Raw genomic sequence first — 20,174 nt, 5'->3', positions numbered from 1 at the left:
TGAGCCAAATTCTGCCCCACCACTAGTACCAGGCCCCTGGACCTAACCCAGTGACCCTGGACAGTCTTCCTTCCTGGCCGCTAGCAAGTGTCACTGAAAAACTTCAACCATGGGAGCTTGGAGACAAGATGTTTGCTGGAGCAAGAGGAGCGGCATGTAGGGTATTGGTGGCCCACTCCTGTAATCCCAGCAGCTTGGGACCTGCGGCAGGAGGGTCACAAGTTCCTCAGCAACTTAGGGAGGCCCTGTCCTAAAACTTCAAAAGTGGAGGACTAAATATAGCTCAGTGGTAAAGTGCTGCTGGGTTCAATCCCCAGTACCCACCCCCAAGGAGCAAAGTGCCTGCTGCAGGAGTGAAATGCACCCTGCACATGCATCCTGGACTGGGGACGCCCTGAAGCCACTTCGTCACAGAGGGCCATCACAAACCAAGGTGCTGAGCCTCCATTAAATGGCTGCTCCAACTAACTCTGGGAGCTGGAATACCCTGGAAAAAGAGTGAACAAGGGGACAGCCTCGTGGTGGTACCCACAGTACTCAGGCTGGGTGTCAGCAGCCCCGTGCGCTGCCCGTCTCCCGCTCCTCTACTGAAGCATAGTGCTCCTCAGGCACGCTACCCCAAGTCGGGTGGAGGCCTGATTTGTGGCAACAATGCACCACAGAGGACGAATCTGCAAGAGCCAGGCTCTTCCTGCCCCACAGCCCACCCATAACTGCCCTGCCGGGACTAGAGTAAGTCTCAGCCCAGGTCCCATTTCCTCCCAGGGAGTCCCCTCACACCAAAATACCCAAGTGCAAGGAGGAGGCCACCTCCCCAGGCCAAGCCAGGGATACTGGCAAGCCAGCTGACCTACCTGTGCACTGCTGCATGGTGTGGCTGGCCAGTTCCTCCATGCCCACCACCCTCCCAGCATCCTGGCCTGCAGGAGGGAGCAGGCACTTGTTCTGAGCTGAAAATGAGAGGATGCTCCGAATGCCCAGGGCGCACTTGACAAAAAGTAACAGACCCTAACGTCACATCACCACAGGACACTTGTACTCCACTCCAAGGCTCCAAGGTCATACACACTTCAGCAACCTCCACACAAGGAAGAAACCAGGGAGCAGGGGTGTCACAGGCCATCCTAGAGCCTACATCATGTCCTCTCTGGGTGGCCCTTTTGGAGACCCTGGTTGGCCTGGATGCTGCAGCAAGCACCCCTGTGCCTCATCTGTCCCCTCACCCTGAGTCTCTACAGCAGAGACAAGAATGAAGTTTGACGACCCCGTGGCCTGGCTCCCACCCGACTTCACCTGATGGGGTCGTAGTCAACGAGAACAAGCCTCGTAGTCAGGACATCTGCAAGGCCTGAGGAGGCCCGTGGGCTGCAGATGGCTGATGTCCACCTGTACCAAGATGATGGCAGCACCACCTTGCTGGGCTTGTTTCTGTCAGACAAAGTCCAGCACACAACACAGAGAAACGGCAAACAGATGGCACCTGATGGTCCACGTGGCTCAGCCAGCAGAGGCCGATCCTGGGGGGCCCAGGAGTGCCGGGAAGGACTAGTGATGCCTGCAGCAGGTACAACGACAAGGGCACAGGTGTGGGCATGTGCCACCACCCAGCTTTCCCTCAGTTCTCCACCTCAGCATGGTGCCACTGACCGGGGCATGCCTAGAGCCTCACCCAGGACATCAGCTCCCCAGAGCAGGGTCTCCCGGCCCTCAGTCAGCCACCCCAGGAAGGGAGATTCCCAGCTGCCTGAGAGGGAACACAGTCCAAGTCCTGCTCCCCCAGGGAAAGGGGCTTCTGAGGGACACAGAATTGTGGATGGGAACGCAGAGGAGCCGCACCCGTGAGAATTGCCATTTATTCCCGAAGTTGCCCAAATCATCACCAAGGGTTCACCACGGGGTGCAAAGGGGAACAAGGAGGCTCAAACACTGATGGGGTCAGGAATTTGGAGGGAGGGGGAATGGTGGGGGGCCCCAGCTGTCCCTCCCTCTTCTAATGCCACAGAAAGGGGTCCTCCTCTGGCTGCTCCCCTCCCCATCCCCCATGTCCAGTTTCTCTGGGGGAGAAGGGTTGGGGACGTGGGAAGAGGGCGTAGTGTGAGTGGGCCCCAGAAGGGGGAGGGCGCTGGGGTGGGAGTGCCCCGTTTCACATGCACTCACAACACTGATCTCCCAGGAAGCAGGAGTGGGGGGTCGGCCAGGCCAAGTCCCCCTCCTGCCCTGGATTATAGGAGGAAGGGGTTAGTGTTGGGTGCCGGGGGACCCGGGGGCATCATGGGGGGCAGGCCAGGGCCCCCACCAAGGGGAGAGATGTAGGTGGGTGGTGCTCCAGGGGCTGGGGGCACAGGGCTGAGACGGAGCTGGTTCAGGGTGAGCGTTGCAGGGGGCGCTGGCTGGAAGGGATTAGTGACGGAGGGGCCAGTGGCTGGGGCTCCTGCAGGGAGAGAAAAGACGGGGTCCAGTCAGAGGGTGCTGGCTCACCCAGTGTCTGCGCACGGTGGGGAGGAGCATCCCGAGCCCGTGAGGCACTGGCTCGGGCAGGCCTGCAGGGGGTGCCACACTCACCACTTGGCAAGAAGGGGTTGGAAGCCTTGGCTCCTGGAGGAGTGGGGCCTGGCCGGCTCACCAGTGAGTCCAGATCCACGAGGGCTGCGTTGGGCCCCAAGAAGGATTCTGGCGTCTTCCGAGTGGGGGGTGTGGGGGTTGGGGCAGCGGCAGGTGGGGAACTCCCCACAGCCTCAGCCAGAGACCCCCCAACCCCGCTCATGTCGAAGGCCCCAGGGCTGCGGGCGGGCACCTCTCCTGCAAGCAGCTCCAGCTCCCCTAGAAGGAGCCAGGAAGGGGCTCAGAGGGGCCAGATGGCAGGGTCACACAGGCTGAGGGGAGACAGGCAGGCTGAGACTTCCTCGAGGAAGACATGAGGCACAGACAGGCCATGGTCTGTCCAAGGCATGCAGTTCAAGTTGCAGAGCCCAAGTTCAAAGCTACAAGGGCCCAATTCCAGTGTGCAAGCAGAGGGAATGACAGAACACGGTACCCCTAACAACCACAGTGGGACTCTTTAGGGAGAGAGCCATTTGAGAAGGGCCAGTGCAGACAGCACGACGAGTGATGCGCAGGACACTTGCAGTCTGAAAGCAGGGTCCCCACAAGAAACCCACTGAACACACAGGCCTAGTGGGGCTGTCACAAGGGAGGAGCCAGGGCGGTCGCCAACCATCCTGGTAAAGCTGATGCATCTGTTGGCCCGAGGGCAGACTTTTTGAAAAAATAGATCTAAAAATTCTAATGTTAAAAAAACTACACAAATCTGTCTGGGGAGGAAAGGCTGAGAAGAATGCCACCTGCAGTCCAACAGGCCACCTAAATCAATGCCAGCGTGAGGGAGGAGGGGAGCGCTGGGCCTCACTCTCCTCCTCCAGACTTTCTCAGTAGAAATGCTTCTATACCGTTTGTGGCTGCTGACACTCTGAAAGCCCTCACTGACCTGCTCCAGGCCGGCACCTCAGAGCCGGCACCTCAACACATGAGGACAGCCAGGTGTAGCCAGGACACAACAGAGGAGACGGGTGGTTCCCCAACTCCCATCCCCACTGAGAACACGCCACCGCCTGCCAGGCAGAGAGGGCCCACGTGGGCATCCAGGTGGGCAATCACCAAAGGGAGTTCTTTGTACTGTTTTGGCAACTTTTTCACATCTGAAATTACTCCTAGCAAAGCAACACAGTCCTCTGTGAAGCCAGGTCTGGCTCATTCTTCCCCACCAAACTCTCCCCTCTGAAGGACAGCCTGCCCTGCATGGATGAGGCACAGAGAGGAAACAGGCAGGGAAGGTGTGGGTAGCTTTTGGGAAATCGGGGGGAGAGGCAGCTCACCTGTGCTGCTCCCAGAGGCTGGCAGGGCCGTGCGGAGTCGGTCAAAGTCTGAAAACTCATCAGGTTCCGGGTCAAAGCCCCCAGCTGCTGTGGGGATCAGGGTGTTCCACTCAGCAACCACCTGGTGGCCCTGCCTCCATGCCCTGCTCACTCAGGACCCAGGAGGTGAATGTCTCACAAAACATGGACATACCCAGCCCAGAGCTGCCCAGTACCTGCAGTGCCATTGGTGCTGGGTTTGGCAGGCGACCCCCCCCAGGGGTCAGAGAACGCAGGTGCAGGAGCCCAAGGATCAGAAGCTGGGGGTCCACTGACTGAAGCCCCACCTAGGTGAGCAAGGAATAGGGGAGGGGAGGGTGGCCTACCCTGCTTGGGTGGCTGGGAGTTTGCTGCTGCTGAAATGACCACCCAGCCCCACTTTCACGCCCTCCTCCAGCCACATGCTCCACCTGTACACACATCCACCTGCAGAGTCTGGTCCTAGGCTCACCACACCTGCCACTTCTCCAACCTTCCATTCCTGTCCAGTCAGGCATCCAGGCCTCCACACCCTAACCAGATCCCAGCCTCACCTGCCACCCTCCCCAGGTACCTAAGACAAAGCTCAGACTCTGCCTGTGCAGTCCCTGCACAGCTGCCCCTCCCTGCAGGCCCTCCCAAGTCCTCCGAGACCCAATCTCACTCGCCCTCCTCTGGGCCATCTTGTCTGACCCCCTCCACTCCCTGCACCACCTGACTGTACTTGTTCCCCCTTCCAAAAAGGCATGGTTGGCTAAGAATGGTACAGAGGGCTGAGGGGCTATAGCAATGGCCTGTGGCACTCACCATCAGAGCTTCCCCATGGGTCAGGCATGGGGCCCTCTCCAGCTGCAGGGGCTGGGGTTCCACCCCAAGGGTCAACGGAGGGTCCTGCAGGGGCAGCAGGCCTCCAGGGGTCCCCGGAGGCTGGTGTGGGGGCTGGACCACCCCAGGGATCAGAAGCTGGAGGGACAGCAGGTCCCCCCCAGGGGTCTGAGGCAGGGGCAGCCGTGGAGATGGGGGCAGCCATGGGTGCTGGGCCCCCCCATGGGTCTGAGGCCGATGGAGGGGCCGGGGCCGTGAAGACATCGGCGAGATCCATGAGAGATGACTGCAAGAGAAAAAAGAAAAGAGCACACAGGTGCCTGGAAGAACAGAGGGTAGGGGGTGGGGAGGGATGCCTAGAGGAAAAGAGGGCAGGGCCAGAGGGAAGTCGAGGACCTGGAGGGAAGGAGGGTGGAGGTGGGTGCTGAAGGGAAGGAGCATGGGGTTCTCAGTGTGCAGGCAGGAGACAGAAGTAGGGCTGCGACAGATGCCCTGGCAGTCCCTCACACCCACTGGACCTACCCACCTCCGTCCACCTCCACCTACCCATAGCCACCACCAAAGGGCCTGGGCCTAGTCCCCCTCCACCTTGGCCCCCAGACCATCGGCCCTTCAAAACCACCTGCCCCAGGTCCTCTGATCAGTCCCTCAACTTGCGGCAGCTCAGGAAGGACTCCCCACCCACTGCGTCACAGCTGCTTTTCAGTTGACTTTGCCCACCCCCTCCCTGTGCCCCACCCTGGAAGCCCTCCCCAAGCCTCACTGTCTGTAGTTACCATCACGCGCTGGACCTACAGGTGCTGCAAGGGTGCACATACTTGAGCAAAATCCTGGTGTACTGGGGTTGGCAGCTCAGGCCCTGTCTCTCTGCAAGTGGAGGTGCCCCCCATCCATTGGCATGCCCAGGCAGCACCCACGAGGCAAGCAGCCTCAGGGAGACATGAGCATCTTCCTGGCCTATGCCAAGGGTGGAAGGAGCAAAGAGGATAACTGGTGCAGCCACATGAAGACCCAGTGAGCTGAGACCAGCCTGAGCAGGCACTTCTGTCCATCAGAATGGCCCCACTGGCTGACTATCCATGGCCACAGTTGTTGCTCTCCACATCCCTACATTTTAAGAGTCAGGATTGGCCTCAAGATCTCTTTGCCCTCAGGGTGGCAACAGGGTCCAGGGAGCCATGGAGATGCTCAGGGTAGACCAGTGACTGAACAGAGGTCACCAGTGGAGACTGGATGACAAGGTCAGTATTGACCCCGTGGCCAGCCCTGAGTGAGCGAGCCCCACCCACCCAGAACCCTGCCAGATGATGGAAGTGGGGCTTCTGGGAAGGATACAGAACAGAGTTGCGCAGCTCCACCTCACCATGCCTCGTCCAGACAGGAGGTCCTGGGCAGGGCGATCGGCCACACTCCTACACCCCATCTGCAGCCCCTCAGGCTCTTGTAACATTTTGGGCCTTCTCTTCAGCAAACCATGCCCAGAAATCACCTCCAACCACAGGAGGAGCCAATCCAGGGGACACAGCACACCACTCACTTCCTCTTTGCCTCCAGTCTCCCTCTTGCTCTCCTCTATTGCCATCTGCAGCCTCAGGTCGTCCCCGCGACGGATTCGCTCTTCCTGTGGGACACAAAAGCACCAGCCAGAGCAGGAGTGAGCACAAGTGATGGGCAGACACAGCTTGCCGAGCCTGGAAGGCCCTGACCACCCCTTCTCTTTTTGAATTAAAATGGGATGTGGACAATGGATGAAATGGGGTGGGACACCTGGGCCGAAGGCAGGTAGGAGGCAGGGAAGCATGTGTGATCCAAGATGTGAAGTGTGAGGTGCTCACCACCTTCTGCAGGGGTGGTGGTTTCTGCACTGGGGGTCTGCGAAGCCAGGACAACCCTAGCAGGTCTGCCTCACTTCCATGGCATCTATGCCAGACCTTGTTCTGCCTGAGGCCAAGCAGCCAAAGACACCGAGGGCTCAGTGTGGGCCAAGTCTGTGGGCTGGGGGCACTCCAGGAAGGGGTGAGGGATGGGACCCAAGCGCCTGAGTGGGGTGTGAGGGGACCCCTGGGCAGGGGCAGGGAGGCCACTCTGACCTTATCGTGCTCCTCTCGACTCAAACTAAGGGCCAGCTGGAGCTGGACGTCATCCTCGGGGCCGCAGGACGGGGGCTGGGGGAGAGAGAGTGTGAGGGGCAAGGGCAGGGAAGCCAAAGCCAGAGGAAGAGGCACAGGGGAAGGTCAAGAGGGAGGACAGAGGACTGGACATGGGCAAAGAGGGGCACCAGACCCCCCCAAGCCAGTGAGGGGTGAGCAAAGGGAGATGCAGAGCACCAGATAGCAAAGGTTCAGGACAGCTCCCAGAAAGGAAGAGAGGGACAGGGACAGAGGACCAGGGAAAGCAGAGACTGAGCAAGGGCCAGGGAGCAGAGGCTGGCAGGAGTGAAGGAGCAGGTGGAGGGTGAGGCATGGAGACAGGATGGCAGAATGAGATCGACCCACGGCCCAGGGCACACAACTACCTGGTCAGCCTCCTCCTTGCTCATGGCCAGGGCCAGCTGGAGTTGCAGCTCCTCCTCCCCACTGCTCTGCGGCCAGGCCTGCTCCGCCTCAGGCGGGGGCCCGGAGCCCACTGCTGCTGAGGAGGCTGGGGGCAGGAGACACAAGACCGATGAACCACGGACCTGGGAGTAGGAGATGACGACCCAAGAGGAAAGGCAGGCGCTTCTGCTGCCAGGTACCCACCACCAAGGCCTCCGCAGGCCAAGTTGGGGCAGGGGCTGAGAAGCCAGAGTTGCAGAGGGGTGAAGGCAGACCCATCCGCAGGAGGAACAGAGGGAGGGCAGGAGCAGATGCTTATGGGAAGAGGGAGGGCCCAGGCCTGTTTGCCTTGAGGTCTGCCCCAGAACCGGGCAAGAGGTCCTTTTTCCCTGGTCCCCTCTTACCCCTGGCCAACCCTGGCAACCAGGGAGAGAGGCCCAGAGCCTCAGCTTCAGGGACTCAGGGAGGACTATGGCTCTGGCATGAACAGTTGGAATTCAGAGAGAAGGACAGTGTCTGTTCAGGCTGTGGGACTCAAGGCTCAGTCAGAAGAGAGTGAGTAGAAGAGAGTGAGTAGAAGAGAGTGAGTAGAAGAGGAGCTCTTGGTTCTAGGAGTGGAACAAGAAGGGACAGCTGGGGACAAAGGAAGACCAGACTGTCTCCAGGGCTAACAGAAATGGGGGAGGACACTCTGGGCCCCCAGGAGAGCTCGTACTCGGCCTCTGAAGTCTGCGTCTGCTCACCACCCTCCCCACCCAGCACCACACTGTCCGCTGAGCTCCCACATGGGCCCAACCTCGGCACCCCCTAGAGCAGACCCTTGGCACTCCCCAGTTCTCCCCACCCCAGTAAGTTGTATGCTTCAGCTCTAGATGCCCAGTCCCCAAGTCCTGGGCTCCTGATCCCACCCACCCACCCCACATCCAGGCTCTTCTGGAAATTGTCCAAGGGCCCACCTGAACCAGATCAGCAAAGTGTTGCAGTGGGTTGCTGGGAGTCCACATTCCATGGCCAAACCGTGGCCCCAGTCCAAGTTGGGTGTTGGAGTCTGAAGGTCCGCCTAACTCTTCAGCAACCAGATTTCCCCTCATTAGCCACTCTCCACACGTTCCCTGTGGCTGCCAGCCCTGCCAGCCTGTCCTCTCACCCTAGGGTGCTCCTGAACTGCCTCCCCGCCTCCCACAGCTTGCTCCAGGACAGGACCAGCAAACTATGGCCTTTGGCCAATGCAGGGTTTCTTGCTTTCAACCAGTGAGAAAAAAATGAAAAAGAATGCATTAAGACATAAAACTAAAGGAAATGCTAGGGAGCGATATTGGCCAAATATTGGCCAAATTATAGAGTTATATTATTTATATGTACAAAAATGTAATTACATCAATATGCACAACTATAATGCACCAATTAAAAAAAAGGAATAAAAAACACTACAGGAAACTCAAATTTCAGAGACCATGGTGGGGGTTTTGGGGCATGTGGCCAGGCATGCTCACTTACACGTGAACTAGGTGAAGTGTACACCATGAAACAGTAAGGTCCCCTGCCTTCAGCCAACATCCAGCCCAGCCCAGTTCTTCCACCACCCACACTGGTCCTCCATCACCTCTGTCCACTCCTCAGTCTCCCCGACTTCCTTTCCTCCACTTCCCCTCCTGCTTTAAACTCCAACTGCAGGTTCAGGGCCAATGCTGGAATCCTGGCCAGGGCTATGCACACGCTGCTCTGCCCCCTACGTCTCCAAGTAGGTATCAACAGAGAACCCAGGCATGACATAGCTGGAACCCCAAGAGGTCACAGGCTCCTTTCTGCTCCCTCTGCTCCAGCAGGTCTAGCGATCTCATTTGCAGGCAACACTCCCGGTTCCCCATTCCCACCATGGCTGGCTAATCCAGGCATGACCCCAATACCCAGGCATAGCCAGTCTCCTGCACACACTACTGGCCCTCCCTATGCTGTGTAGCTGACTCCTCTCAGGCTGTGGACACTCCTAATCCAGTTCAGAATGTACTTCCCTGCACATCCAGGGCCTACACGCCTCTCCACGCTTCAGGGGAGATCATGACCTTAGGACAGAGGATGCACTCTAATTTTCTCTTTACTTCCACCTTTTAAAAAATGCTGTTTACCACCAAACAAACTCAGCATAGCACCTATGAACTTCACCCTAAAATCTCATCAAGCAGACCCAAAGGCCTTGCGGTGACCTCCAGGCTGTGACCCTGGCTGACTCTGTCATCCATGGCACATCCTCCTCCTCTGTGCCTCATTCAGGCTACCGCAGAGCCTTTGCCCCACCTCATCTCTGCGTAAAACCGCTCCCTCAGGCATGCGCCTACATGACCTCCTAGCCCCATATCTGGAAGCCCCCTTACCTAGCACCAACCACTCCCAGTGGGCACACCTGTCTGCACCTGCTCCAGGGCCCAGGCTACATATCCACAAGATCAGGGACACCACTGGCTGCCCTCAGCATCTAAACACACCTGGCCCGTAAAGAGGCGAGGGGCGAATACTGTGGGAAAAATGAACAAATTTCAATTTTAGGGTTCCACAGTAGGAGGCAAGAGGCAGGGAGAGACCCACAGTTGTAGAAGAGGCCTGAGGGGAAGGAAAGGACACAGGCCTGCCAGAACAGGGTCCCAGTGAGGAGAGACAGGTCCCTGAAGGCTGGAAGGAAGGGCCTCACAGGAGAAGACCCGATCCTGGGCTGTCAGGGGCTTCAGTGAAAAGCGGCCTCACCTGTGGCGGTCTGTGCAAGCTTCTCCTTGGTCTTGAGAGCATGGGCACGCTCTTCCCGCAGCCGGTCCTCGTCACGCAGCAGGGCCACCAGCTGCTTGGCCTTCTCCCGCACATTCACGCCCTGGTCCTTGCCATCACGGTCCACATACTGGAAGTCCTTCAGTGTCTGTACAGCATACATGTTCTCCTTGCACTGCTGTGACACGCGCTCTGAGCCAGTCTTGATGAGGTACTCCATCAGTGTCATAGCCTACAGGGTGGGACATACCACTCACTCAGGCTGGGTACCCCAGCAGAGACTGCACCAAGTACCCAGACCCTCATGCAGCCACCTGGGGTCCAAGTCCCAAGGCCCATATCATCTAAGTGGAGGAGACACATCCGTCCACATGGTGGAAGCGTGAGGCGGCAGGAAAAGGGTGAAGTGCTAACCCATGCGGTGGCAGCGGCAGAGACAAATCGTGCTCAGAGAGCAGCCACACAGCAGTCCAGAGTGGGTGCATGGACAAAAAGTCCTGAGACAGACAGCAGTCTGCCAGGGGCTGGGAAGGGTAAGTGGGGAGGGCCCCCTTGGTGGGGAGGTCTCTTCAGTATGATGAGAAGTCACCAGACAAGGGTGGCTGCCCAACGCCAGGCGCACCAGATGCTGCCAACTGTTTGCTGCAGAGGGGTGACCTGTGGACGCAGCTCTGTCTAACCTGAATGACAACAGCGAAGAGGACAGGGTGGCGGCAGCCACTGGGCGCCTGGTGTGGTCTGCGCCACAAGGCTCTGTCCACGGCCTTCAGGTGAAAGCATGAGGAGCAGGGCCAGACAGAACTGCACCTGCCAAGCCACTCTGGAGGCGCCCTGGACAGCCTGTCTCGTCTGCAGTCCGAAAGGTGCCCTCACTCTTGAGAGTCAACACTCGCACTGACGGAGTCTTGAGGATGACCAGCGAAGCACTCCTGGAAGGAGTCTCTCGCTCTCAGGAAGAACACTGGGGTTAGGAGATGGGGGCGGAGGAGCGCTGCTGTTCAGTCTGTGCCCTTTGGGGCTTTTGTACTTTGTAACATACAAACAAATTATCTTTCAATAAACTGAAATTAAATGGGGGATAAAACATCCCTAGGCAAGGCCTGGACCCAAGCCTTCATCTGCAGAATAAGGCTCCAGGCCCCTTTAACAATGCAGGAGACCCTGGGCACCGTCCTCAGAAAAAGGCACACCCCAAGTTTCACAGGTGATTGCAGGGTTTCATGGAGTCCCCAAAACTCACCCAGGCTCCCAGGCATAGAGCAAAGTGAACAAAAAGGAGGGAGGAGGCAGCTACTGCAGTCAAACTCTGTCTAAACAGTGAATTTGCCAGAAAATGCTGCTGTGGGCCATGAACATCTGTCCAGCCATCTGAGGGAACAGAACCAAGGTCTGGCCAGGCTCTCTGAATGTGTGTTAGGGCTATTTACGGATGAGTCTGGAGATTAATCTTTAACTGGCCCTAGAGGTGTTTATGTGTGGCAGGGAAAGGAAAAAAGCACAGTGGTCTCTACCCAACATCAGGACCCAGCCTGAGGGGCAGAGGGGCAGGCCACGTCCAACACTTCTGGGTCCTGTACTTTGGAATACAGAAATCTCCCTGATTCAGACCAGGAAGACTGTGCACATGCCATACCTAAGAGAACTCTCAGAGGGGATTCATGCCAAGTCACGAAGTGGGACCAACACACACTCTATTAAGGGCCCCACCTGGGTCAGCATCAGACTTTGCACCAACAGATTATAACAAACTTCACAATAACAATTTCACAGCTCTCTGAACTTTGGAATGGCAGTTAAAGATTGTGAACCCAGGAACTAGCCCCAAAACCCAGTTACAGTGAAATGCACATGTAAATTAGAGTTAAGTTTACACACAGTGGGGTAACCATTTACACAAAAATAAAAGAAAAATGAATTGCTGCTGCATGCAACAATATGGGCCAAACCCCTAGACTCCACAGCGAGCAAAGAAGTGAGACCCAAAAGACCACAAGCAACCTTCCAGCATTTCAGAACAGCCTTGGCAGGCAGCCACAGTGCCTCTGGGGCAGGGATGTTATGAGGGAGTCTCCCTACAGCTGGACACATCCTCTGCCTCCCTCTCAGCGAAGGCCACACAGGTGTACATGTAACCAAGAGCAAATCAGACTGCACGCTCATGATCTGTTTGGTATGCCACAACTCAATAGAATCTTAAAACCTTAACATAAAAGCAGGCAAGCGAAGACCCAACAGTCCTTGCTAAATTTTAAAACAGCTTTGTCAAAGATATCCTATATACGATGAACAAAGGGGTCAGCACCTACTTTCAGGGGTTAGTACCTACTTTCAGTAAAGGGCAATGCATGGAATTTGACCCGTGGCCTATAGCTTGCTGACCCCTGGTTTAAAATAAAGACTGAGACCCTGCATTCTTAGAGAAGTTAGGAGACAGTCCACAAACAAGTCCCAGGGCTGCAGTCCCATGTCTACCAGGTGCTAGGTGGCCCTGAGCTACTTTGCCTTAGTTTGCTCAACCAGAAAAATCAATAAAAAAGGAAGGAAGGGTCTCCTTCATGGGGTAATTCTGAGGACTTGCTGGGAACCTGTATGTGACAGAGGGCCATACATAAAGGTAGAGGATTTACACTGGCTCTACTCATTCAAGACTCATCCCTGAGCCCATTCAGAATACATGCAGAAACCAAGGCCTGTCAGGCCCCCAAAGCACATGTTCTTTCTCTGCAGGGGCAATCAGACCCCACAGAGTATGGCCGGGCAGGAGCACTCGGGTTTTGGAGAGATGAGCCCAAGCCCCAGACCATTCCCCCAGCTCCAAGCAGTCTACTTCTCAAGGCTGAGCCTCAGTTTTCCCATCCAACCAAGAGGAAAGATTGTCCCTGCTCAATCCACCACAAAACTGAAGTGACAAAAGACCACGAGCAGTGAGAGGTGGAATGAGAGGCCCTCCCCATGCCAGCAGGGGTCAGCACAAGGGGCCCTGGCAGCTCAGGAACGCTGGGTCACACACACTTCCACAGGGAACTGCGAAGCCCAAAGGAGGCGCCAGTCAGATGCTGACACAGTGGTCCCTGCGGAGCCCCAGCCCAGTGTACACTGAGGTCTCCACATGTGTGGCAGCAACTAAAAGGGCAACTTGCAGTCACTCACACGCCACCACCCCACCACCCAGTAGGTCAACCTGGGGGCAGCACAGGCTCCCACCACAGCAGGGTGTCACAGATGCCATTAATCCTCTCTGCACACCTGAGACAGGATCCTATCACATCAGCTTGAGAATCAGAGGCTCAGAGCAAGCAGGATCCCCACAGCAGTGTCCACATGAACTGAGGACTCAAAGACCAGCATTCACGGGTGCTGCCACAGGGAACACAGAATCAAGAGAGGCTGCGGGGTCAGAAAGCAGAGCAGGGGCATTTGGGCCAAGTCGGGCCAGGATGGAGGAGGGAAGCAAAAAAGGGCATGAGGGGCCAGGTGCAGTATGCACACCTGTAATCCTGGTAGCTTGGGAGGCTGAGACAGGAGGATTGCGAGTTCAAAGGCAGCCTCAGCAACTTAGCAAGACCCTAAGCAACTCAGTGAGACCCGATTTCTAAATAAAATATTTTTTAAAAAGGGATATGGCTCAGAGGTTAAGCACTCCTGGGTTCAAGCCCTGGTACCAAAAATTTAAAAAGTCACAAGGGACCTTTCTGGGGTGACAAAAATATTCTCCTTTAACTTTGATGACAGTTTAAAATACATCCATCCAACAGAATTGTGAATGGTACCTAAAAAGGTTTTACTGTTTACCAGTTAGATCTCATTAAGTCTATCTTTTAAAAAAATTCTTTAAAACAACCAGGCTAGAAAAGTTGGGTAGGACCTGTGACTGGCCTGACAGCCTCTTCCAGGAAGACTTCCCTGACTGCCCACAACTTCAGAGTCCTCTACCATTCTCACTAAGCACTCTAGTTGCAGCAGTGGTCCAACAGTTCAGCAGCTGTTGGAAAGTCAGAGCAGGGTCTTATCAGGGTGAGTTCTTAGCACCATCCAGCAAAGGGACAACCCACAGAATTCAAGATGCAGCCTTGTGTGGACCCCCCCACCACTCTTGGGAAACAGTCAGGCTACCTATCCACCTCCCCTGCCATTTCCCTGCCCTGTGTGCAGCCCACAGTCTCCAGCATAGCACGTTCCCAGGACTTCCTGACCCTGCCCAAGAGTCACCCGCTGGTTTTTGCTACCTGAGGCAATACACCAGCTGCTGGTCAGGAAGAATCTGCCATCCAAGGCCCCCAAGGATCCCCTCCCTCTACACACTCCTCTCTTCCAAACCCACCAGCCCACCCTTCCTCCTTGCCCCCACACAGGGCTTGCCTATACCTCCAGGTCTTGCCCCAGTTCTCAGCAGGAGAAACACCACCCAATCCATCACTTACAGTCTACCACAATAAGTGTTGGACCAATAACTGACCCCCATCTATGGCTCAACCCAGGTCACAACCCAGCCTTGGTATGTCATGAAAGTGGGCCTCAACTCCCTATCCAATCTCTAGTGATGCCCCTTTCTGGGCCTCTGCCTCCTCACGCTGGAGCAGGGGCAACCATCCCTGCCTTGGCAGAAGTCTCCAAGGGCAACAAGGACAGAGGGGGCCCTCGGTCTCATCGTGTTCACCAAGACTCACGGAGCAGACCCGCCACAGACACAGTAAAGAGAAACCAAAGCAGCAGGGCCCTGCAATGCCCACTAGCCATGACCCAAGTCAGAAGAGCAGGGCTCCTCAGACCCTCCCACGGGGAAGGTCCAGGGATGAGCCTGAGGTTCTATCCCCAGAGTAACCCAGCCACTTGGCCTCAGCCCATGCCCTTGGTCACTTTGCCAGAACACAAGGAACAGAGGAGTAACCTGAGGAGAGATTTCTAGGCCCTCAGCCCCCAAAGCAGCCACCGAACTGGAAACCCACTCAGAGTCCTCCCCACAGACCCATGATTTCCTTCAGCTCACAGCCTTAGGCTGTGAGTCTGTCTGGGTTAGGGCAAGCACACTAGACCACTTCTACCAAAATCACATATGCATACACCTCTGACCAGCAATTCCAGCTCTAGAAAATGGCAAGCATACAAGGACATTCTTGGATGAAAAAGCAAAACACTGCAAACCACTTTAAAAGAAAAAAAAAAAAAAAAAAAAAAAAAAAATCAACACAATTAAGAAAATTATGGCCAATCTGTACAGCAGAATATTCTGTAATTGTAAAATGAAAAAAAAAAAAAAAAAAAAAACAGTGACATATCTTTATGTCCTAACAGACATTTCCTTTTTTAAATGGGGTCTAATTTACATACAGTTTAAACTACTGTTTTTTGGTAGTGAGGCTTTAACCCCAGGCTACTTTACCACTGAGCCACATCCTCAGCCCTTTTCATTTTTCATTTTGAGACAGGATCTCACTAAGTTGCTTAGGTCCTCACTAAGTGGCTGATGCCGGCCTTGAACTTGTGATCCTCCTGTCTCAGCCTCTTGAGTTGCTGGGATTACAGGTGTGCACCACCCAGCCAAACCCACTCTTTTTAACACACAGTCTGAGTTCTGACCAAGTGCTCCAGCACATAACGACCACTGCAAACAACATACACAAACACTTTTGTCACCCAAAAATTCTCCTGGTGTTGCCCCTGTCACCATCCCCACCCTGTTAGGCGCGCACTAACCTGTCATCTGTCTGACGGTCTGCATGTTACATAAACAGCAGCAATCAGAGTACAGCCTAGAAGTCTGACCTCTTACACCTCAGGAAAGGCAGCTGAGATTCCCGCATGCTATTCTGACATGCCCACAGCCCAGTGTCATCTGTGTAAGGGGTCCCTTGATTAGACAGGGACACAGATGAGGATGCCCTTGGATGAGGGCACTATGGGCCCTCTTAAATCCTTAAATCTCCTGAGCACACAAATCTTACTTCACTCATTCAAAAGTAGATTTACATCATGAGGCTCAAAACTCTTTAGAATGTTATACAGTTGCCACTCCTGTTCCACAGGTTCCACATTCCCAGATTCAACCAGTCCTGGATCAAAAATACCTGGAGGGAAAAACTGTCTGTTTCAATGTGTACAGTTTTTCTATTGTCATTATTCCCTAAAAAATACAGTATCAGAGCTATTTACATAACACTTGCATTGTGTCAGTAACTAATAAGTAATCTAGAAGTGATATAAAGTACACAGGGGGACAAGGGTATGTTATATGGTTATATGTGAATACCACACCATTCTGCAGAAGAGACTTAAGTATCCTTGGATTAGGTAAATGCAGGGGGCCTGGAACCAATGCCACATGGATACCAAGCGTCCACTGTATTTGTTGCTGTCATTAAACAAGTGAGTTTACATACAAGCATAGTACTTCAACTCCTCTTGGGAACCAGAAGCTCCCCTGCAGGCACACCCTGTTGTCCCAGGTCTCTAGCCCCAGGGGACAGCCCCAGGTGCTGACCTTGTAAACGTGCCGCCAGTTCTTGCCATGGTCATTGAGCCGCTTCCAGATCATGCTCATGATTTCCGAGAAGGCCACGACATTGTAGGTAAGATCGGCAATCTCTGACATGAGAGAGCTGGACGGGCCCCAGGGGTCATTGCTTGTGGCCTCACGGACCTTGATCTCTGCTTCTGAGTAATTGTGGACAATGTTCTTCATCTGGCGCCGTAAGGAAGAGGTCGACATGGTGCCCAGCGGTGGTGTCAGGGAGCGTCAAGGGGCGTGGAGAGGCTGCAACTCACAGAGGGAGGCTGCAGCAGGTGCCGGCAGACTGCTGCATCTGAAAGGGGAAGAATTTTTAAAAACACAAACCCAACACAGGCTGGCCAGAGCCCTGACCCCCATCTCTTCCCAAAGCTGCCCGATCCCCTCAGACGCAAAGAGAAGACCCTAACTGTGGCCTACAAGGTTCTGTCCCTTGTTAACCTCTGTCTGAAAGTCACCCAAGGCATCTTGCAGTTCATCAAATGTGCCCAAATCCTTCCTGCTTGGGTCTCTGCTCAGTGAGGCAGAACATGCAGCAGGTCACAGGCATAGGAGTCAAGACTTCCCTGGGCCACAACCTAACTCAGCCCCTTCTTAGCCAGGCTAACCTGGGCAGGCCTCAAAGTCCTGCCCTCTGTAAAATGGAGTTCTGTGTGGTGACCCAGTGAACTAAGGACCTGGTGAACAGAAGACGCTCTGTGAAGGCGGGCCAGGCATGTCACCAGACCATCACCCTGACCACATGCTCCTCTCCTCCTTCACCAGAGACTCCTACTCCCAGATCTGCACCTGAACATCAGGGTCACTGTTTCCCAGGGTCCTCACCAGTAGACTCCATAGCCCTCGTGATTCTAAGTTCATTCATCTGATTCTGTGGCTGAGGTCCACCCATAAGCCCCACAGGACAGAAACCACATGTGTCTGGACATGGTTTTTCCTACAAACTCTGAAAAGCATTCAATAAATGGTGCAGGAAGGAAGAAAGGAGGGCAGCAAAGACCTCTGGACCAGGGACAGCAGAAGCAGGGAATCCGGGGCAGAAGAAGGACACAGGGAGAAGAGGCTGATGAGGGACTCAAGAGTTGGTAGAAAGACCAGAGGCATCCCAAGGCAGCAGGAATTGAGGGATACCTGGGAACTGGACATCCCTCCCAAGGGTTGGAAGACTCAAAGAAGAAGACATAGGGATGTAACAGCCCACTGATGGGTCCCAGTCATGTGTCGGGCCTCACTAGGCATGAGGCATACATTATCTCATCTAACACTGCATTAGACACTGAGCTCTGGAGGTTAAACAATCTAGCCACAGTCTTAGAAATGGCAAGGCAGGCTCAACCCAATGCCACTTAAGTGCTAAAACTCACACTTTTAAATTAACCTAAATTAAATGAACCTGTGCTGAGACCAGGTGATGAGACTGGGGCAGAAGGCAATAATCAAGCACATGAGAATGGCAACAGCAAGCATTTCCACAGCTCTCACCTCATATCAGGCACCTCCTAAGAGCTTCACTCACATTAACTTGATTAATCCTTACATCTCCATGCAACACAGCCACCTCACCAGGGAGGAAAGAGACAGAGGTTAACTGTTGCCCAGGACACAACTCACACCTGGAGTAACTCACACCTGGAGGTCCAGAAGAGGCTCTGACCACCACAGTCTATGCCTCTTCAACAAGCATTGGAGATTTACTGAACCCTACCATGATCTAAATCTAGGGGAGAACTGGTGAATAAGACTGGCTGCCTTGAACTCAGCAGAGTCAGGCCCCTGAAGAATGATATATCTAGGTGAAAAAAGCAGCAAGGGTCCCAAGATAAGCCCAGCCAAAGACACTAAGATGATGAGATAATGTGACAAATACAGAGAGAAAAAAGTTAATGATAAGGAAACAGGAAGAGAAATCATGGAGAGAAACCTGGGCAGAGGGGGCTGCCCTGAGGCATGTTGAGACAGACACAAAAAACATGCAAAAATATAGGAAGAGAGCAGGGCAGGAAGACAGCGAGAAAAGACAGACCTGGGACTGAGAAATAAGAGACAAGAAAAATGGGATATAATGGGGCGGGGGGGACAAAACTGAGGTTTAAATTCTGATGAAACAGGCAAAAAAAAAAATCCCCTTAAGATTTAGTATACTCAACTCTGAAATGAAAGAATTCCTACCTGGCAAGGTTGCTGATTAAATAAGATGGGTACACAAAGTGCTTGGCTCTGTGCCCCACAGATAGTAGGAGCTCAATAACATTGCCTTCAGTTATTATCGGAGGAACACAGAACACTTCCAAGGGGTGGCATCCCAAGATATGCTATCTTAATACCACATACATGCTTCAACAGTGTTAGAAAACACACACATCTCTCACATCAAGGATGTCAGACACAGCTTAGAATGAAGCTATTTTTTTCAAATCAAACTAATTCAAAGGGAATTATTAAATTAAGTCGAATACAACTGATATATCAGGCAAACTTCTACAAGGGAACTCAAATGACCAATATCAAACATTTAGTGAGACAAAAATTTCTAAGTAATAATAAAAAATCAGAGCTCCTAGCTAGTTACACGCTGTTCCAGACACACTGGGTACCTGACAATACCACCTCCACGAGATGCACGGAGCCCCTGGATGTACCAATTACGCATATCTCTATCTAAAAGACCAGGAAACGAAGGTCTGAAGAGAGAAGTCACCTGCCAAATATCACAGCAAGCATGAGGGCTTTGATTCCAGAGCTGAAGCTCTTAATACACACCAGAGACCTGAAGGGAGCAGGTCCCAGACCAAACAGGAGAGCTCTGGAAAGGAGGGGAGACTGGCAGTAGGTATGGTAACAAAAGTGAGACGTGGAAACGGGGAGACAGAAACGTGCTCCAGAGGCAGAGGTTTGAGGAAATGAAAGCACAGAACTCAGAAAGGCAAGGACGGGAACCTGACAGACAGCACAGCCACACGAGGAACTCCTATCTCCACACGCTTTGTAAAAACATCGACTCAGGCGAACGCAGAGCAGCACAGGCAGAGGCCCACTGGAGACTGGGACGCCGACAGCGACGGAGCCGAGAAAGGCACACAGACAACGGACAGACGAGCCCGCGAGGACGTGGAGGCACAAAGGCCGCCACGGACGACCGCAGCCGAAATCCAGAGGCACCGGACCGAACAGAGGCCCGGCCGAAGCCCGCGCGCTGCGACCCAGGCCCGAAGGCCAGGCACAGGGCGGGCGGAGAGGCCGGACCGGTGACCCCGAACTGCGCCCCGGGTACCCGGCCCGCGCTCACCTTGGCCCCCTCACGCGGGGCTCCGGGGGGTCATGGCGGTCAGCCCCCTGCCCCCGCTCGGCCTCGGTGTCGCGGGGCGCACGCCAGCTGCGGGCGGCGGAGGCGCGCACCGGGGCACACGCGGACGCACGGAAAACCGCACGCCGACGGCCCCGCCGCCCCGGCGCCCGTGAGGGGCGCGGAGAGCCGGGCGGGGGAGGGGAGCCGCCGAGCGGACGGGAAGCAACCGAAGGCGGCGACGGACCGGAAGCGGAAGTGGCCGCGCGCCCCGCCTCCGCGCTACTCCCGGCTCCGGCAGCCTCCGCTTCCGCGACCTGAGCCTGCCCGGGCGGCATCACTTCCGGCGCGCGGGCCCTCCTGGCTGGGCGCTCTTGCGC

At 54.9% G+C, this 20,174-nt stretch overlaps 1 protein-coding gene across 4 annotated transcripts; it reads right to left on the bottom strand.

The window, feature by feature from the left end:
• Positions 1-1,835: 1,835 nt before the first annotated feature.
• EPN1 (epsin 1) lies at positions 1,836-20,068 on the bottom strand. 4 transcript variants are annotated; one of them, XM_079117486.1, is made up of 11 exons: positions 19,798-20,067; positions 16,485-16,806; positions 9,989-10,238; positions 7,231-7,355; positions 6,806-6,880; positions 6,253-6,336; positions 4,698-5,001; positions 4,088-4,198; positions 3,873-3,956; positions 2,563-2,820; positions 1,836-2,431 (listed from the first exon to the last, which is right to left on the bottom strand). In XM_079117486.1, the coding sequence occupies exons 2-11, from the start codon at positions 16,710-16,712 to the stop codon at positions 2,223-2,225; spliced, it is 1,728 nt and encodes a 575-aa protein (XP_078973612.1). In that variant the 5' UTR covers positions 16,713-16,806; positions 19,798-20,067; the 3' UTR covers positions 1,836-2,222. The 4 variants fall into 4 exon arrangements, with proteins under 4 accessions (XP_078973612.1, XP_078973611.1, XP_078973614.1 ...); XM_079117485.1 differs by having other exon boundaries at positions 3,873-3,959; positions 19,798-20,066; XM_079117488.1 differs by lacking the exon at positions 6,806-6,880 and having other exon boundaries at positions 19,798-20,068.
• Positions 20,069-20,174: the final 106 nt, after the last annotated feature.

This window comes from Sciurus vulgaris, assembly GCF_902686455.1.
Source record: "Sciurus vulgaris genome assembly, chromosome: 17".
In the NCBI taxonomy this organism is placed as follows: Eukaryota; Metazoa; Chordata; class Mammalia; order Rodentia; family Sciuridae; genus Sciurus; species Sciurus vulgaris.
This window is presented reverse-complemented; position numbering and strand designations above follow the sequence as displayed.